A 19,054-nucleotide genomic window follows, 5' to 3' on the forward strand; every position below is an offset into this window, starting at 1 on the left:
CCACACCAGGAATCCATGTGACCGACATAGACCACTTGAATCTAAGGTGCACCACACTCTGAGCATTGATCATTTTCCTGGTTTTCACATAAGTGTTGTTTACCCATTACAGAGTTGCCACGAGTCGGAACAGACTCGATGGCACTTAACAGCAACAACAACCATCAATGCAAGGTCCAGGAGGTATTTTAGATCCCAAAACATTCTCATTAGTCAGAACCAAAATTTTAGGATTGAGAGGACCTTAATGATTATCTTGCCCAATGTAACGACTCATCTTCCTTATCTATGCATTTATGCATTATTTATTGGTGGTGAGTAGTTAAGTGCTTGGCTGTTACCTGACAGGAAGGCAGTTTGAACCCATCAGCAGCTTCACAGGAGAAAGATGTGGCAGTCTGTATCAAGATTGTTATTGTTGTTAAGTGCTGTCTAGTTGGTTCCTACCCATAGCGACCCTGTGTACGGTTTCCGAGGAATGGCTGGTGGGTTTGAACCACTGACCTTGAGATTCAAACTGGCCTTGAGGTCCAGCACATTATCCTGCAGCGCCACACCAGGCCTCCCTTGGAAGCCCTGTGGAACAGTTCTACTCTGTCCTCTAACGTCATTATGAGTTGGAATTGTCTTGACGACAACGGGTTATTTATTGGTAGCAAGCAAAAGCTTCTTGCTCTTAGTTATTTCATTGCTTTGAAAATTTAAAGGATCAGATTGAAACAATTTTTGTAATGTGCATTTTGTTGTCATTAGATTCATCTTTTAATTATCTGGTATACTCAGAATTAGCACAGAGAGGATAATACTGTGAATACTTAATTTTTTTCACTACTAGACATTAACTGATCTATTAAATAGAAAAAACGAATGCTTCCTGTTTGCTTCTCCTAGGAAACAGTTTTAGAAAGACAGCTTTCTAAAGCTACCTCCCAGGGTTAGCTGATACCTGCTGGGAACATGTGCAGAGAACACATTTTAAAATTAAACCAATACTTCCAGCCGTATGAATTATTTTACACTTGTTGTTGTCAAGTGCCATTGAGTTGATTCCAACCCATAGCGACCCTTCCAAGGAGCAGGGTTTCCAAGGAGCAGCTGGTGAGCTTGAACCGCCGACCTTGAAGTTCAAACGGCTTTGCAGTCTGGCACATTAACCCACAGTGCCACAACTCACCAGAGAAAGGAACTGTAAAAGGCTGCCATCTGGACCTTTGTGCTTACCATGTTCCTTAGAACAGAATTAACAGTGGCATACTTGAAAGGATGGGTCAAGAGATTTACAACAACACTCCGCCAGCAGTAATCACTGCAGCACAGCACTGGGCCACAATCTTGATTAAAAAATGTAAGAGTAATCAAACTGTGTATTCACGTCTCACACTTTAGTGCTGGGTCACTGTTGAAGCATCCCAGTCATATCTTCATGCAGTAAAGTTCTCACACACATGATCTTTAATTCCGGCTCTAACTATACCACACTTTTTCCTTCTTACTTGCAGCAAATCATGGCCTTGTCATCCTCTGCATTTACCTACAGCATTGGCATGGCCTACTTGGCAGAAACGGCTGTAACTGTATACATATTCAGTTGCAGCAAAAATAAACTTGACATAACCATAAACCAGCAGCCCAAAGATGAAAGTTTTGCACTGCCATGGCCAAAAGGCACAGTATATTCTAGTTGTGCAATGTTACACAAATACCTTTTGATGACATCTAAGAGATGTATTCATTAACCTACATGAGAAGTTCCTAAAAATTATGTAAGAAACTGAACAAGATAATCATCAACATTTGGACTGGGTCTCTTCCTTTGTTTTATCTGTGAGCAGCATCTTATATTTCCTGTCCCAACTTCTCTGTATGGATCTTACCTTTGTGTTCCTAATACCATTTTCATTAACTCCATCTATGCACGAAATACAAATACCTTGCTGTTCATCCATCACTCATGAGTCATTTTCTAGTCTCTGTGCTATGGATGGAAAACTAGTTCATAATCAACAGCAAGGTTATTGACACATTTACATAAGCAGGTATGTACTGGGTACCCCCACCTCATCCCACTAGCTAGTTTGCCCAGTTTGTATACTGTTGTCCTTGCTAACATATTGTTCTTTAAAAAGATTAAATTTCTAGCATGTAACTTTAGGGCTCTGGGCTTTGTTTGGTCAAAGCCTGTTGTTGAATTCTTGACTATGTACTGTAAACCAGCAGCTCTCAACTTTCCTGCCCTAGCACCATAGTCGTCATGAGGGACATGCTCCCTAATAATGAAGGCTGCCACATGGACAAAAACGTATTCTTCATAGTCTCCTGCCCCAACAGTTTTTCTACTGAACCATGAAAGAGCAAGGTAATTAAAAATTGCTCCAGTGACACTGGTAATCCCCAAGGATACTGCTAAAACCAAACTCACTGCCATTGAGTCAATTCCAACTGATATGAATCTACAGGACCAAGAACTGCCTCATCGGATTTCTAAGGCTGTAATCTTTATGGTTGTAGACTGTCACACCTTTTGCCCATAGAGTGGCTGGTGGCTTTGAACCACCAACTTTTGGGTTAGCATTGTTAAACTCTAAATACGTATCTGACTTGACATATGAGCACATTTGTTAAAAACTGATTACTCCCTCATCTCTGTTACATTTTACTCCTTAGGCTTTATGTCACCAGACTCTCTCAGTTTTCCTTCACTTCCTTTGCTGCTCCTTCTCAGTCATTGCTGGTTCCTACTCATCTCCTGAATTCATAATCTTGGTGATCTTTGGTCCTCTGCTCAATTGATTTTCACTCCCTTGTTGGAATGAATGTATCCAGTGTTAAATCTTTAAATCCATTCATATGCTTTTTATTTTTATATGCTGATGATTCTCAAGTTAATTTTTGCAGATCACACCTCTCTTCCCAGTACCAAACTGTTTACTCAACTGGTTACTCAGCGTCTGTTTCAATGTCAACACAGCCAAAACGGATCAAAACTCACCACTGCCACACACACACACAAACTTGTTCTATCTACAGCCTTCGGCATCTCAACTGATCTCGACCCTTGCAATTGTTCAGGCCCAAACCATTGGAATTATTTTCACATCTTTGTTTTATATCTCACATCTGACTATCAGGACAACATTGTTGTCTTTACTTTGGGAAAATACATCCAGAATCTAACCACCTCTCATCACCATGATTTGTATCACCATTGATCTAACCTGGGCTGATACAGTAACCGAGTCTACATAGTAGCTAGGGTGATCTTTTAAAATAAGAGACTACTCTACTCAAAACCTTGTAACGGATTCTCATTTCATGCCAAATAAAGTTGAAGGAACTTGTCATCTTCTCTGACCTTGTTACCGACTCCCTTCCTCTCAGTCACAATACGTGCTTGTTTTTCCTCAAACATGCCATATTCCTGCTTTCAGAGCTTTTGTACTGTTCTTCTTTCTGCATAAGATGTTCTCTTCCTCTATGCTTAAAGCCCTCAGCTCTTTCAAGTCTGCAGAAATTTCACCCAATCAAAAAGGCTCCCATGGCCACCTTATTTTAAATTGCAAACTTTCCAAGGTATTCCCAACCTGTCTTGTCCAGCTCTGTGCTTTTCTTTTTGTCATGACACTTACGACCCTCTAAACAAATTATTGTTGTTGTTGTTAAGTGCCGTCGAGTCGGTTCCGACCCATAGTGACCCTGTACAGGGTTTCCAAGGGTGTAAATCCTTACGGGAGTAGAAAGCCTCATCTTTCTCCCGCGGAGTGGCTGGTAGTTTCGAACTGCTGGCCTTAAGGTTCGCAGCCTGATTCATAACCACTATGCTAATTATGGTTGTCTTCCTCTCTCCAACTAGAATGTAAGCTCTAGAGTAATCAATGAGTATTTTTGAATGAATTAATAAATTAAAAGTTGCTCAGTAAATTTCAGATGGTTGCAATGTATTCAATTCTTAGATTTTGTATCATGTGTTAAAATGCAAGTTTATGGGGGCACATGATGAATCACAAGGCGCTCTGATGGCTCAGAGTTTAAGTACTCAGCTGCTAATCCAAAGGCTGGCAGTTTGAACCCAGCAGCCACACCACAAGAGAAAGATGTGGCAATTCATTTCCATCAAGGTTACACCCTGGGAAACCCTATGGGGCAGATGTACTTTGTCCTATAGGCTTGGTATGAGTTGAAGTCTACTCGAGTATGCACAATTCCTGGAATAAGCTGCATTTCATTTGAAATATGCTATAATGAAAATCCCTATTAAGTGGAACTGGTCTCTACATTTCATTCGCATTCACTGGCCTCCCTGGAGATTCTCTGGGAGATTAGTCACTAATCTTGGTTAAGTACATAAATCTCTTACTGCCATTCTTTCTGAAACATGTCACATGGAGTTGCCCACTTATGAATAAACTTGATCACAAATTAGACCCTGTAATGCAGAACAGGCTTATGACTTTACATTAGAAGCTTATTACTGAAAGATATACTCAGGTATCAATCACTGTGCCCCAAGTTTGACCACCTGTTGAAGGTTACCTTTCTTACAGAAGTACTTCTAATCTGAATTACATACAATGTATTACAGAGACTGAGTTTTAAATCACACTACTCCTCAGCTGGTAGTTCCGTGGGAGAAAGACGAGGCTTTCTGCTCCCATGAAGATTTACAGCCTCGGAAACCCTGCACAGTGTCGCTATGAGTCAGAACCGACGCCACGGCACTTAACAACAACAACTCAGCTCCCTTCCGAATTTAATGAGAGGCACTCTTTAGATTCAGCTCTTTGAGATGACCCTTGGGTTTCCTAAAGGATCAAGGACATAATTCAGTGTGGTTTTAAGTCACACATTCCACACATACCCTTCAAATACAATGAAAATTCATTTTATACATTATGTAATAATCAGAGACAGAAATTTAAAAGTATTCATATATAAGAAAACAGATAACCTAAATTCACTGAACCGTTGTCAAATAAATCTATAAGGTACTTGCTGTTGCTAAGTGCTGTGGAGTCGAGTTTGACCCTATGAAGGGTTTCCAAGAAGTGACTGGTGGGTCTGAATGGCTGACTTGTGGTTAGCAGTCCAGTGCTTAGCCTATAACACCACAGAAAACTATAGCGACTCTTTTTTATAAGGATTATACCTGTTAGGGAGTGCTGATAATGCATTACAGGATAATGCACTAGACCACAAGGTCAGTTTGAACTACAAGGTGAGTAGTTGAAACCCACCAACTGCTCCTTGGAAACTCTACACAGAGACGCTTGAGTCACAACTGACTCGATGGCACTTAGCAATAATACCTGCTATAAGATAATTATGAAGATAGACAAACTACTGTGAAACTATTTTACTCTTTGAGTACTTGGTTTTAAAAGATATCTTAGAGAAAAGGTTTTTTGTTGTTTGTTTCTTGTTTCGTGTGTATTTTGTGAATGCACTCTTCTAGAACCTTCTGTTCCTCTAAGGACAGCAAACTTCTGTCTTCTGTTGTTGTTGTCATGAGCCATGGAGTCGGTTCCGACTCATAGCGACCCTGTATAGGGTTTCTGAGGCTGTAAATCTTAATGAGAGCAGAAAGCCTCATCTTTCTCTTGTGGAACAGCTGGTAGTTTTGAACTGCTGTAACCACTATGCTATCAGAGCTCCTTTTCTGTCTTCTAGTAGTGAACCAAATTAAAAAAAAAAAATCAAATTATTTAAGTGTCAGAAGAATGCTAATTATACACTTCCCATGAAGAGGAAATTCCAGGATACTGTAGAGAAACACTGGCAATGAAAGAAAACTCTCACCTATAAAGCATTTCTTCATTTGTGTTAAAATTCAATCAAAACATATCTAAAATGAACCACTGTCAAATATTTTAGAGTAGAGAGAAGTACTAAGATAATAAATGTAGCATACATTTTTGCTCAAGAGTATCTCCTAAGTGAAAATGGATTTTATAGTGCTTAAGGCACTAATGGAGTCTTGGTGTGGTGCTGTGGGTTAATGTGCCAACGCAAAGCTGTTTGAACTCCAAGGTGGACAGTTCAAGCTCACCAGCTGCTCATTGGAAACTCTATACAGGGTCGCTATGGGTCAGAACCGACTCGACGGCACTTAACAACAACAACAACAAGGCACTAATATTTATAACTAAGTCTAAATTTCAAATTCAGATGAGAAGGCAAATTAATGAAAAATGCTACAGAGTATTACAGAATATATAATAATTTAGAAAGAAAAATTCTTAGGCAATCATAATTTATTACTTTATCTCTCAGCTCAGTCACCTGAATGTTCCTGCCCAGGTCTATGACAATGGACCCATCTTTACAAACTCTTAGGGAGTAATTGGGCTCCAGTATCCCATGATGGCAGGCCACCAGGGCAGTATTTCTTTCACATGACAGTTTCTCCAATAAGATGTCAGTCATGCTTCGTCTAACTTCTCTTGGTTCCTACCCATTTTCTAATATAAGTTCTTCAGTCTTCCCATGGATTCAAATGAGTTGTATTCATGATGTTCCCTGGGAGATGAGTAAAAGTGGCTGAAACATTAGATAAGAAGTGAGGGAACTGAAATGAACATTTAGCTTATGTTATTGTTGCTATGTGCCGTGGAGTCGGTTCCGACTCATAGTGACCTTGAACAGGGTTTCCAAGGCTGTAAATCTTTACAGGAGCAGAAAGTCTCATCTTTCTCCCGCAGAGCAGCTGGTAGTTTCAAACTGCTGACCTTGCGGTTCGCAGCCTGATTTGTAACCACTACGCTACCAGACTTTCAGCTTATATAGCAGGGGCAAAATATTCTGGTTATAATCTTCCTCTGAGGTAATTATATGAGGTAGGATTTATGGCAAGATTTGAGATTCATTACTAATTAAATGCTCTCCTATAAGCTATTTTTACCTGCTTTATTGACATTCTTTTGATCCAGTATTGGACCAGAAGCCAACTCACAAGTTCCTGATGGTGGTGGTTATGTGCAGTGGGGTTGGTTTCGATTCATAGGTACCGTGTATTTTAGAGGCTGTAAATCTTTATGGGCGCAGAAAGCCTTATCTTTCTCCTGCAGAAAAGCTGGTAGTTTCAAACTACTGACTTTGAGGTTTGCAGCCTGACTGGTAACCATGATGCTACTGTTACTGTTGTTAAATGCCGTCGATTTGGTTCCAACCCATAGCAACCCTGTATAGGGTTTCCAAGGAGCAGCTGACAAGTCTGAACTACCTACTCTGCAGTTCAAATGTCAGTCTGGCTCATTAACCCACAGCACCATGATGCTACTAGGATTAGGTTATTTCCATTTCTGTCTTCCTACCTCTGAGTCCTGGTGTGGTGCTGTGGGTAAATGCGCCAAACTGCAAAGCCATTTGAACTGCAAGGTCAGTGGTTCAAGCTCACCTGCTGCTCCTCGGAAACCCTATAGAGGGTTGCTATGGGTCAGAGACGACTCGATTGCACTTAACAACAACCTCTCTGACGTTGTTGCAAATGAGGCATTCAGAAAGGTAACAATCCCTCTCCCCATGCTGAAACTGGGCAGAAGACATTAATTAGTCTTTTTCCAGAGCATTTTCCTCCCAGGCTATTAGAAACAGCTATTAGGAAACATCTCTTCTAAACATCTCTGTGGTGAAAGTGGTTAACACATAACAAGTCAGTAAATGTGGTTGAATGACCCCTACTTAAACCCTTCAAAAGCTGATCTCTTTCTAACTGTGTGGAAACACACCTTCTCTAGTGATGATAGTCTTGATTTAAGAAACCATTTCCTTAACTTATGTTTAATTACTAGAAACACTTTGCAAGTACTTTATAGCATGGATGAGAAGCATAAGCTTTTGAAAGCAAAACTGCATACAACAAACCTTAGTTTAAATTGAACTTTAATTGCTATGATAATATTCTCTGACTTTATATTTGCAAATGGATGTTTTCACATATAAACTGGGTTGAATAAAAGTAAATAAAATGATAAAAAGATTAATGAATTGAGCTTTTATTTAACACAACAATGTTGTTCGGTATCGTTGGGTCAGATCCAACTCATACATGTAAAACAGAATGAAACAATGCCAGGTCCTGCGCCATCCTCACAAGTGTTATGTTTGAACGTGTTGTTGCTGCCAATGTGTCAGTTCATCTCGGTGGGGATCTTGCTCTTTTTTGCTGACCTTGACGTCCTTCTCCAGGGACTGGTCCCTCCTAACAACGTGTTCAAAATACAAGAGACAAGGTCATGCCATCTTGGCTTCTATGGAGCATTCTGACTGCACTTATTCTAAGATGTGTTTGTACTTGCAATATTGTCACAGATTCTTCTGCAGGCCTTCTTATTCATTGTCCTTTCACATGCATATGTTGTTGTTAAGTGCCATCAAGTTAGTTTTGACTCATAGTGACCCTGTATAGGGTTTCTGAGTAGAGGATGGTGGAGGTGAACTTGTGGTTAGCCGTCCATTCAACAGTACCACACCAGGACCCCACATTCACATGAAACTATTGAAAATACCATGGCTTGGGTCAGGTGTAAACTAGTCCTCAAAAGTGACATCTTTTCTCTTTAACACTTTAAAGAGGACTTTCACAGCAGACTTAACACGATACAACCTCTGATTTCTTTACTGCTGTTTATATAAATATTGATTGTGGACCCAAGCACAATTAAGTCTTTGACAACTTCACTCTTTTCTCTGTTGTTTGTTGTTGTTGTTAAGTGCCATCAAGTCGATTCCGACCCATAGCGATCCTACATAGGGTTTCCAAGGAGCAGCTGGTGAGCTTGAACCTCCAACCTTGCAGTTCAAATGACTTTGCAGTCTGACGCATTAGCCCACAGCGCTACACCAGGACATCATGATGTTATTTATTTAGTTCATTTGTGAGGATTTTCATTTTTTTAAAATTGAGGTACAATCCATATTGAAGGCTGCAGTCTTTGATCTTCATCAGTAAGTATTTCAAGTCCTCTTCACTTCTAGAAAATAACATTGTGTCATCTGCTTATCACCGGTTTTTAAATGTCTTCCTCCAATCCTGATACCATGTTCATATAATCCAATTTCTCAGGTTATTTGCTTAGCGAAAGATTGAATAAGTATGGTGAAAAGATACACACTCTGGCACAAACAGTAATCCTGCATACATCAAAAGAAAATAAATCCCAAGACACACTAGATGAAACCAAGAGCAATAAGTAAAATCTCCTTTTTCCCTCCTTTCCCAGGGACCAGCCTAGTGTGGCACTATAGGATAAGCACAGGACTGCTAAGCACAAAACTGGTGGTTCAAACCACCAGCTACTCCTCACAAACCCTATACAAGGTTGAGTTGGAATTGACTTGATGGCATTTAACAACAACAGCATTTATATTAAAGTCAAATGGTAGCACACATCAAGGATTTGGGAGGGCATCCAATTTTATACATTTGAATTTGGGATTTAAAGAAATGTTGAGCTTTTATCCCTCTATTCCATAATTTCAAATCTTCAAAATATTTGATAATATCCACAAAAGTCATTAACAATGTCAGCAAGAAATAATTTCCAAAGTGATTTAGGCATGACATGTTCTTAACGTGCTTATTTCTTATGGATTGCTGGTGTTATTAAGTGCCATTAAGTTGATTCTGACTCAAAGCAACCCTGTATGGGGTTTTTGAGGCTGTAAATCTTTGTGGCAGCAGACATCCTCATCTTTCCTCCTTTCCTCTCAAGAAGCAGCTGGTAGGCTCGAACTGCTGATCTTCTGTTTCACAGTCCAGTGTTTATTCTATAGAGCCACCATTCTCCTTTGTTTGTTGTTAAGTGCCACCGAGTCAGTTCCAATCCATAGTGACCCCTGTATAGGGTTTCCAAGGAGTGGCTGGTGAGCTTGAATCACTGACTTTGCCACCCAGTGCATTAGCCCACAATGCCATACGAGGACTCCATGCTCCTTTATGGGTGTATAATTAACGTTGATAATTGTGTTGTTAAGTTCCAACAAGACAGTTCCAACTCATCGCGATCCAGTATAGGGTTTCTGAAGTTTTAAACCTTGACAGGAGCAGAAAATCTCATTTTTTCCCCAAGGAGCTGCTGGTGGGCTCGAACTATGGATGTTGTGATTTGCAATCCGGTGCTTATCGTACGAAGCCACTGCACTCTGTTAATAATTACAGGTAGTAATATTCTCTTTCGTGGATCATCTGTTTGTTGATTTTATTTTTTAAACGATAGTTTACAAATAACAAGAATCCTACTACCAAGAAAAAAAGCTAAAAATGGAATGTGTCCTTTAGACCTGGGGTCCCTGCTCTGTGAAGCTACTCAAACCAGGGAAAGATTGATACCAAGACACATGGAGATCTCCAATTGGGCCTAAAAATGCTGGAGGGAGACAGAACGTTTTTCCAGAACTGGCGATCTGAATTCAGACTTCGGGCCTCTTTAACTGTGAAAGAATAAATTTCTGTTTGTTAAAGACACACACACACAATATTTGTTGTTGTTGTTATATGCCGTCACACAATATATATATATATATATCTTTCTCTGTGTGAATCCAATTCATTTCACTTTGAAAGGCAATTTAGAGCACCATTCAGGCACTGTCCTTGAGTTTGCAGTGGTCTTGAATTAATGGTAGACCATAAGTTAAGAGGATCAAAGTATGAGGTATTTTTGTTTTTAAAGTTTTTATTGTGAATTGAGTGATAGTTTACATGGGAGAACGTCAGCTTTACACTCATCGTTTCATTGCAATGATTACAATCCCCTCTGTTCACCATCATTTAACAGTATTTGCTTCTATTCTCTCTGGGATTTTTGCTTGTTTGTTTGTTTTGCAGGTGACGATGTACACATAAACACTCAGCAATATATAATCATTTAAACAACCCAAGGGCACATTTTGCAAGTCTGCCTCCTGGCTGCCAGCACACACCTTTCTCTTTCCATGAGTCTGGAGTCCTCAGCTGCTCTATCTCTCTATGTTATCATCTCTGCCTCCACCTCTGGTGTTGCTTCTTCCCCGGAGGGTCCCACAATTCTGCTTGTGCTCTTCTCCCTTGATAGTGCTAGGGTGCTCTGTTCTTGGACTGTAAGATTAACCACTCCCCCATTTTTGTTACAAAACTTCTACTTTTACAGTTGTGACAATTTAAATTAGTCATGATAACAATTAGTATTGATTCATAAGAATCTTATCTCTATCTCCTTTCATCAGACCTATCTAGACAAGATGAAAACTATTCAGTGGGGATTCTACCCTCCCCCCGCACACTCTGAAACTAAACTCCCTCTTGAAAACTTGTAAACCAGCCACTTTGTGCCTTTACAGCCCTCCCTCCCACCACATTTTAGGTAGCCAATGTCTTAAGTTGCCTGTCCCTATCAACCGTGTATACAGAAGGGATAGGATTGATCCTTGGTGTGAAGACTCCTTCCCTCTCAGTTGATATTTTGAGCTATTACATCCATAAGTATAGGTCAAGTTCCTCAAATTGTAGCAATTTACACTTGTTTCCTTTATCAAATTAATTTTTTTCCCCTCTAGTCGAGTTCTGATCATCAAGCCATTGAAGCTAGGTTGAATGGGTACTATCTACAAGTTTGGGCATTCTTGTGTGTCTCCAATTTATATCAGCTGGATGCTTCACTCTCAGGTCTAGTCCTCTGTGGCTATGTCTTTGTCCCCAGGTCTCACCACAAAGTATGAGGTTTTATATATTTTATCCTTAACAATGTTTGTTTGCTTGCTTAAAGAAAGAAAAATATGATTCTTTATCTTTCACAATGACACCCATTATTTTAATTCTTGAGAATCTTCAATAACCACTGGGTAATGTAAGAGACTGACAGTCATTTTGAGGGATATTTATTAGTAAAGATGGCAAAACTGAGAGCAAACTCCCAATATTCTAATGGTCTAACGTCTAACACACTCTAGAGTACCAAATCTGGCCAGCCAACTGTTTTTGTAAATGATGTTTTATCGGCACACAGCCACACCCATTTGTTTAAGTATTACCTACAACTGCTTTTGTCCTGCAATTACCATGTTGAGTAGCTGCAGTAGAGACCATATGGCCTGTAAAGCTTAACATACTTGTGTTTAATATCTAGGCTAAACTAAAAAGTCCTCTAAAACTTTAATAGTGTGCAAAAGCTCTTAGGTTATTTTCAGAGCTCTGCTAAAGCTCATTAAAAACATCATTAAACAACAGTGGTAAAGGTTGTTTTATAAACAACAGTGATAAAGGTGCTAAAACAACTTCCTAGGGCCAGAGAAATTTAGTGAAGGGTTTGGCAGGAATATGAAGACATATTAAACTTTTCACACCACAGCAGCTGAAGTCACTGCTGACACCTCAGTTGGACATGTTGCTGTTAGTAAGTGCTGTTGAGTTAGTTCCAATTCATAGCAATCCTGTATAGGGTTTCTGAGATGGGTTGGTGGGTTTGAACTGCCGACTTTGTGGTCTAATGCTTATCCTATAGTGCCATAATAGATCTGTGTATAGGGCTTCCAACCCTGTAATCTTTATGGAAACAGACTGCCACATCTTTCTCCCATGGAGTGGCTGATGGATTTGAGCCATCAACCTTTCAGTTAGTAGCTAAGTGTGTTAGCCACTCTGTTACTGTCAGGGACAGTTTAGAACCCCTGGGCCCTGGGCCTCTTTTGTTCTGGCTTCATATCCACCCCTTTGCCCTGAGGCCTCTCCTACTAAACAAGGATCAAGAAAGGTGGAGAGGACATCTCTAGTCCAACAAGAATAGTAACACTGAGAAGAACAGCCAGGAGAAACAGATAAAGCTATCAGGACCTGAAACTCTAATAGAAGCAGCTGGCTGCAGGCAGACAACCCATGAAGATAACACCTAGAGCTGAAAAGAAGGCACTCCATTCCATTACTAAAAAGCAATGACTATTCAATATACCACTCTCCCTAAGCAATATGCGTTAGCTAACCCTTAGAGGATGAGACCCCATACCTTTATAAGCTAGTGCACCCCAACCCCAAAGGGTTTTACCTAATCTAATCTATGCTCCCCAATTCTACCAGGTTTTCTTCACTCACGGAGACAAAACCACTTCTCTCTCTGAAGTGTTCTTTTGCTTTGCAATAAAGAGCTTCTAAGTGAATGCTTATTGTTTGTGTGTGACTGAGAAGCTGTGACTCTGTGGGACTAATTCTTTAGACCCTGTGAAAGAAGAGGGACCAGGGAAAAATGAGACATTACCAGGGCTCTGTTACAGGACATTATTGTTGTTGTTAATTACCGTTGAGCCGGTTTTGACTCATAGAGATCCTGCATAGGGTTTCAGAGGAGTGGCTGGTGAGTTTGAACAGCTGACCTTACAGTTTGAACCTTGAGGTCGAACATATAAATTTTTCATTTACAAATGAGGGAGGAAGTTAGCCTGAATGATCCTCCATGAATTTTTTAAATGACTTCAGTAAAACCCTAAGCAAACTCAGAAACGCATTATAACACAATAGCAAAAACTTTGTAGCAAGGAAGTGTGTGATGCATTTTAGAAAAAAAGATCACAAAAGTGGTTAAAAAGAAGTATGGGTAAGCTGTCGTACTATTGTCAAAACTTTTCTGTAAAGTTGAAATTATAACAAAATAAATAGTAGCAAAAAATAGGTAAAAAAATTTTAAATGTTAGCATTTAAAAGGGAAAATTCTTGCTGCTTACATGCAAATGCAACATATCAACTGCCATGACTGATCTGTAAAACATAGAAGCCATGTTGTTAGGTACCATCAAGTTGGTTCCAACTCATGGAGACCCTGTGTACAGCAGAATGAGGCACTGCCCAGCCCTGTTTCATCTTCACAATTGTTGTTGTTTGAGCCCCTTGTTGCCGCTGTGTTGATCCATCTAACCCTTCAGAAGTGGTCCACCTCTCCTTCTCCGTAGTCTGCTAAAGCCTGTCCACTCTTTGTGACCCTGAAGTCCTGGTGTGATGCTGTGGGTTAAGGCGCTGGTCTGCAAAGTCGGTTTGAAGTACAAGATCATTGGTTCAAGCTCACCAGCTTGCTCCTCAGAAATCTTATGCAAGATTGTTCTGGGTCGGAACCGACTCTACGGCACTTAACAACAAGTGTGACCCTGCCGGTATGTAAAATACCGGTGGCATAACTTCCAGCTCCCAGCAACACACAAGCCACTACAGAATGACAAACTGACAGATGAGTGGTGGTCATGATATTCCTGAGGCTTTAAATTACCCTTACTCCCTTTAATTCTGCTGCCTAAAGTATAAACTCTACCCTTTGAATATATATTACTTTATGACAAATGAGCTAACTAATAATTACAGGAACCAAAGATAGATAACACACAAAAGAAACCAGGGGTGGAGGGGAGGGGTGGCAGGGAGAGTGGAAAGGGGTAAGGGAGTGAAGAAAGGAGGGGAAGGAATAGTATGAATAAAGGTCTTCATTAATAAGTAAACTGGATAATCATGAACTGAATGATTGCCAGTATGACAATCCAATTTTATTTTTCCTTTGACAGAGTCAGAAGCAAACTTACCCCTTGATTCTCATACAACATATGTATACACATTCTAGAAAGAGATATGAGTTTATTTTCATGAAAGACAAACACAAAAATGATGCTAACGGAAAGAGTGTCAAGAGAGCCACATACATCCACGATGTTAAATATAGAAACTAACTGTAATGAGAATCATTATCTCCAGTTTCCAAGGATACCAGGATAAGTACTACTCCTAAATTGCAGTTCATTCAGCAAAGGGCACAGAGTAATTTATATTCAGGGTCATCCCTAGCTGACAGCAGATGGAGGAGGAGGATCAAAGTAAATAACTGTTTGTTCCATTCTTCATTTACCTATTGCAGTTCCCAGACTCTGACCTCCACTCTTTGGTGTCAACCTTTGGCCATTGCTTTATAGGTGAAATTTGCAAAATCTGATTGTAAACACAACTTTCAAGAGTTAAATAATCCACAAGGGGCAGGGCACTGCACAACGTAATTAATGTGGAGATGAGAGGTGGGTGTGGGTGTGGGAGGGTTGGCATTTTCATTTATTTTGTGACAAGAAGCGGGGTGGGGGAGGGGAGGGTTGGTTTTATGTGTCTACTTCACTGGTTGCTATTTTTTCCAGTACCTGGTGGTGTCGTGGGTTATGCATTGGGCTGCTAACCACAAGGCTAGCAGTTTGAATCCACTAGCCTCTCTGAGGGAGTAAGAGGAAGCTTTCTACTCCCATAAAGATTGCCAGCCTCAGAAACTATACAGGGTTGCTATGAGTTGTAATTGACTTAATGGCAGTGTGTTTGGGAGTTTAAAAACAGATTGCATGGTTAATTTCAACCTTCTAACCAGCCAACCACCACTGGTCTGTCAGTTTGTGTACTGTGGTGGCTTGTGAGTTGCTGTGATTCTGGAAGCTATGCCACCAGAATTTTAAATACCAGCAGAGTCACCCATCATCGACAGGTTTCAGATGAGCTTCCAGATGAAGACAGACTAGGAAGAAGGAGTGATGAACTACTTCTGAATATTTAGTCACCGAAAACCTTATGAATAGCAAAGAAACACTGTCAGATATAGTGCCAGAAAATGAGTCCCTTGGGTTGGAAGGCACTCAAAATGTGATGGGGAAAGAGTTGCCTCTTCAAAGTAGAGTTGACCATGGTCAAGTTGCTTGTAAGAGAAGAAAAGCATGCCTTGCCTTTAAATACCTCATGGACATGAGATACTGCACCAAGCTAAGCTTCTTAATGTGAAAATTTAGGAGCATAAGCTGCCTGTTTTTATAATCAAGGCTTTATAGGTCTTCCCTCCTTTGCACCAGTTACATTAATTGAAACTGTTCAAGTTTTTAAGAGGGTGAAGGACTGAAATACAATAAAGCCTCCTAATATTTATGTAACATAACATGTGTATCACAGCAAGACAAACTATTTTATATTAGAAGTCAATACAAAAATTACACAATGCTTCTGGAAGCTTTCTTCCTATACATTTTATCTACCAAAATGCACTGTCTAGTCCCTTTTACTAGTATTCTTATTACAATTCTAATTTTTGATACTAAAAATTGTCTTTGTTGCAATAAGCAAAGCAATAATAGTAAAGTTTAAAACCATATGAAATTAGTAGTGTCTATTCCCTTCAAGAGTCCTGGTGTGGCGTATTGGACTAATGCGTCAGACTGCAAAGTCATTTGAACTGCAAAGTCAGTGGTTCAAGCTCACCAGCTGCTTCTTAGAAACCCTATACAGAGTTCTATTGGTCTGAATCGACTTGACGGCACTTAACAACAACAACAGCAACAGTCCCTTCAAGGAGCTCTGGTAGCATAGTGGTTACGAATTGGGCTGTGAACCTCAGGGTCAGCAGTTAGAAACTACCAGCTGTTCCGCTGGAGAAAGTTGAGGCTTTCTGCTCCCATAAAGATTTACAGCCTCGGAAACCCTGTACAGGGTCACTATGAGTCGAAACTGACTCCACGGCACATAACCACCATGTACCATCATTCCCTTCAAGGAGTCCTCTTGTGGTGCTGCGGGTTAATGCACTGGACAGCAAGATCAGTTTGAACTATAAGGTCAGCAGTTCAAACTCACCAGCCACTCCTTGGAAACCCTAAACAGGGCCACTATGAGTCAGAACCGACTTGACAGCACTTTAACAACACCACCAAAATACCCTTCAAGGGATCCTGATGTGGCACTGTAGGTTAATGTGCAGGACTGCAATGTCAGTGTAAACCACAAGGTCGATGGTTCAAGCTCATCAGCTACTCCTTGGAAACCCTGTACAGGATCACTATGGGTTGGAACTGACTTGATGGCATTTAACAACACAATAACATTCCCTTCAAATTTATATTAGTCATTATTTTGGTGTATGGTTTGGACATTACTATTTCTCACAAGGGGCAACTTTTTGAGATAAGATGGTTTCCAGCTAACATTATATGTCTGGATCCTTGAAGCTTTGAAAATGCTTAAATTTGAAAGGTTCAACTGTTAATCTTTCTCCTACTCACACCTCAGGCTAAACGCTTGGTAGGGCAAAAATGTAGACAGTTTTGTAGGTGGAATGACAAACACACACATAAAAAAATTCACAGTGTTATTAACACAAAGGGCTACCTCTGTTTTAACACCTGTTCTCATAGGCCGAATCGTTTTCATAGAAACCTCTGAAGGTAGAAGCCAGTTTTCATTAAAGAACGTAATTTTATTCAATAGCTCTGCAAAATCAATTTCCTTCCTTCCCTCCTTCCTTTTTCTCTCTCCCTTCATCCCTTCTTTCTTTCTCTTCCTCTCTTTCTTCCTTTTTAAAAATTTTAACATTGAAAGTACCCGAATCCACCAATTCAGAAACCTAAACTTGGATTTGGGCTCTTTGAAAGAAAAGAACCTCAGATAGTGACCCTTCCTCCATCCCATGATTCTCACATCTAAAGTAGGGTTTTGTATACTTGATGTCTGAAAATACTTTCTAACATCTCTCCTCCACCCCTGCCCTTAAACTAGAAAGTGTCCAATCGGTAATCTTCAAATCATAAAGGCAGCATAACCGCCTTGCAGGGCGGTCACAAAAATGTTAAAGATGAATTACAGTAGGTCTGACACCAGAGGCCGAGGCTACCATGCTTGGCAGAGTTTGGCACAGCTCGGACTCTGGGCCCAGCCTAGTCCTGCAGCCCCTATCGTAGCCTTCCCGGCCTCATCTCTCAACAAGGATGCTGATGCTGATAGAGGAGATCACAGTTCTCCCGGGTACTTTACTGCCCAGCTAGGGGGTGTGGCTGGGGTGGGGTTGGCTTGGCTGCTAGTGAGTTAGGGTGGCTGACACAGTAACTGGAGAGTTGTTCTGGGGAAGGAAATGGTAGTGGGGAAGGAAGGAGGCTGCCCAGAGACTGCTTTCGGCCCCAGTGTAGCGGAGATCCAGCCCAGAGTAATGTTCAGGGGTGTTGGGGGAGGAGGGGACAGAGGAGTCTCCGGAGTAGGAAGAGAATGTGTACGCCCAGGTTCTCGGAGTCCTAGTACTGTCCGGGTGGGATGCGAAGGGGGTTTATAGGGAGCTGTTGACAGGACTGTACACTTTTTCCGCCGGCCGGAGGGCTGAGCCCCAGTGGAGGTCGCGCGAGGGTCTCGGGGCCCGCGGCGGGGAGTGAGGAGCGAGGAGCATGGGGGTGGGGGGTGAGGCGCACTCACCTATGCATAATTGGATGGCGTAGGCATAGTAAGACCAGCCCAAAAGGAGGCCGATGAACACAACCGGGATCCAGTATAGCACCCGCCGGCACCGCCGTTTGACGTTGCCCGGGCCCGAGGGCGCCATCTTCCAGCCGCATCCACCTGCCCAACTCCGCTGCTGCCACCGCCGCCTGCGGGCCTGGCTCTGGGGCTGACTGGCCGCGCCCGGCGCCCCTGGCGGAACCGGCCCGGGGGCGGCGGCCGGTTGCGCTGCGGCCACTGCCGCCACCGTGGCGCTAACTCCCCATCCCGCAGCCCCGAGCCAGTGCCGTGGACTCCTGGCTCCTCAGCTCTGCAAGGCGATGACTGCCAGAGGAGGACGAGGAGGAGGAGATGGACTACGGAGGAGGCGGGAGCCGCCGCTCCGCCCCCGCTCTGTCCTCCCCCCACCCCCCAGCCGCCTCTCCTGGCTTACCCGGCTGCGCCTTCGAGCCAGCTTTTCAAGGACTAGGGTCGTCTCCCTGCGCCCTAGGGCCTTTCCCGCCAGTGCGCCCCTCACCGCTCGGCACCTCAGGGGCACTTGATGTGTGAGTGAAGGTGCCCAACTTGCCCCGTTTGACCCTGGATTCGGATAAACCGGAGGAGGCGGGTGGCAGTGTGAGGACGAGGGAGGGTGCCCTCTCGCTGCGCCTGCAACTCTCGGCACTTGGTGGCTGGAGCTGCCCCACTGTGCGCTTAGAGGCGCGCGGGGGAGGGGAGTGCGTCAGTTGTCTCCCTGGTAGAGGTTTGCTGTCAGGTCCCGGAAATAGGGTTTCAGCGGACGGGACCCTCATCTGCTGGGACAAGTGGGGAGCGAGTCGCCCATCCTGATGAAGGCAC

The 19,054-nt window shown here is 42.0% G+C and overlaps 1 protein-coding gene across 1 annotated transcript in view; it reads right to left on the minus strand.

Moving 5' to 3' along the window:
• Nucleotides 1-18,320, minus strand: part of ZDHHC2 (zinc finger, DHHC-type containing 2) — a 122,745-nt gene extending 104,425 nt beyond the window's left edge. The window contains exon 1 of the mRNA XM_006834518.1: nucleotides 18,194-18,320. Within this exon, the coding sequence (XP_006834581.1) occupies nucleotides 18,194-18,320 (127 nt within the window). The remainder of the gene's footprint in view (nucleotides 1-18,193) is intronic.
• Nucleotides 18,321-19,054: the final 734 nt, after the last annotated feature.

The sequence above is a fragment of the Chrysochloris asiatica genome, unplaced genomic scaffold (genome assembly GCF_000296735.1).
Source record: "Chrysochloris asiatica unplaced genomic scaffold, ChrAsi1.0 scaffold00011, whole genome shotgun sequence".
Lineage (NCBI taxonomy): Eukaryota > Metazoa > Chordata > Mammalia > Afrosoricida > Chrysochloridae > Chrysochloris > Chrysochloris asiatica.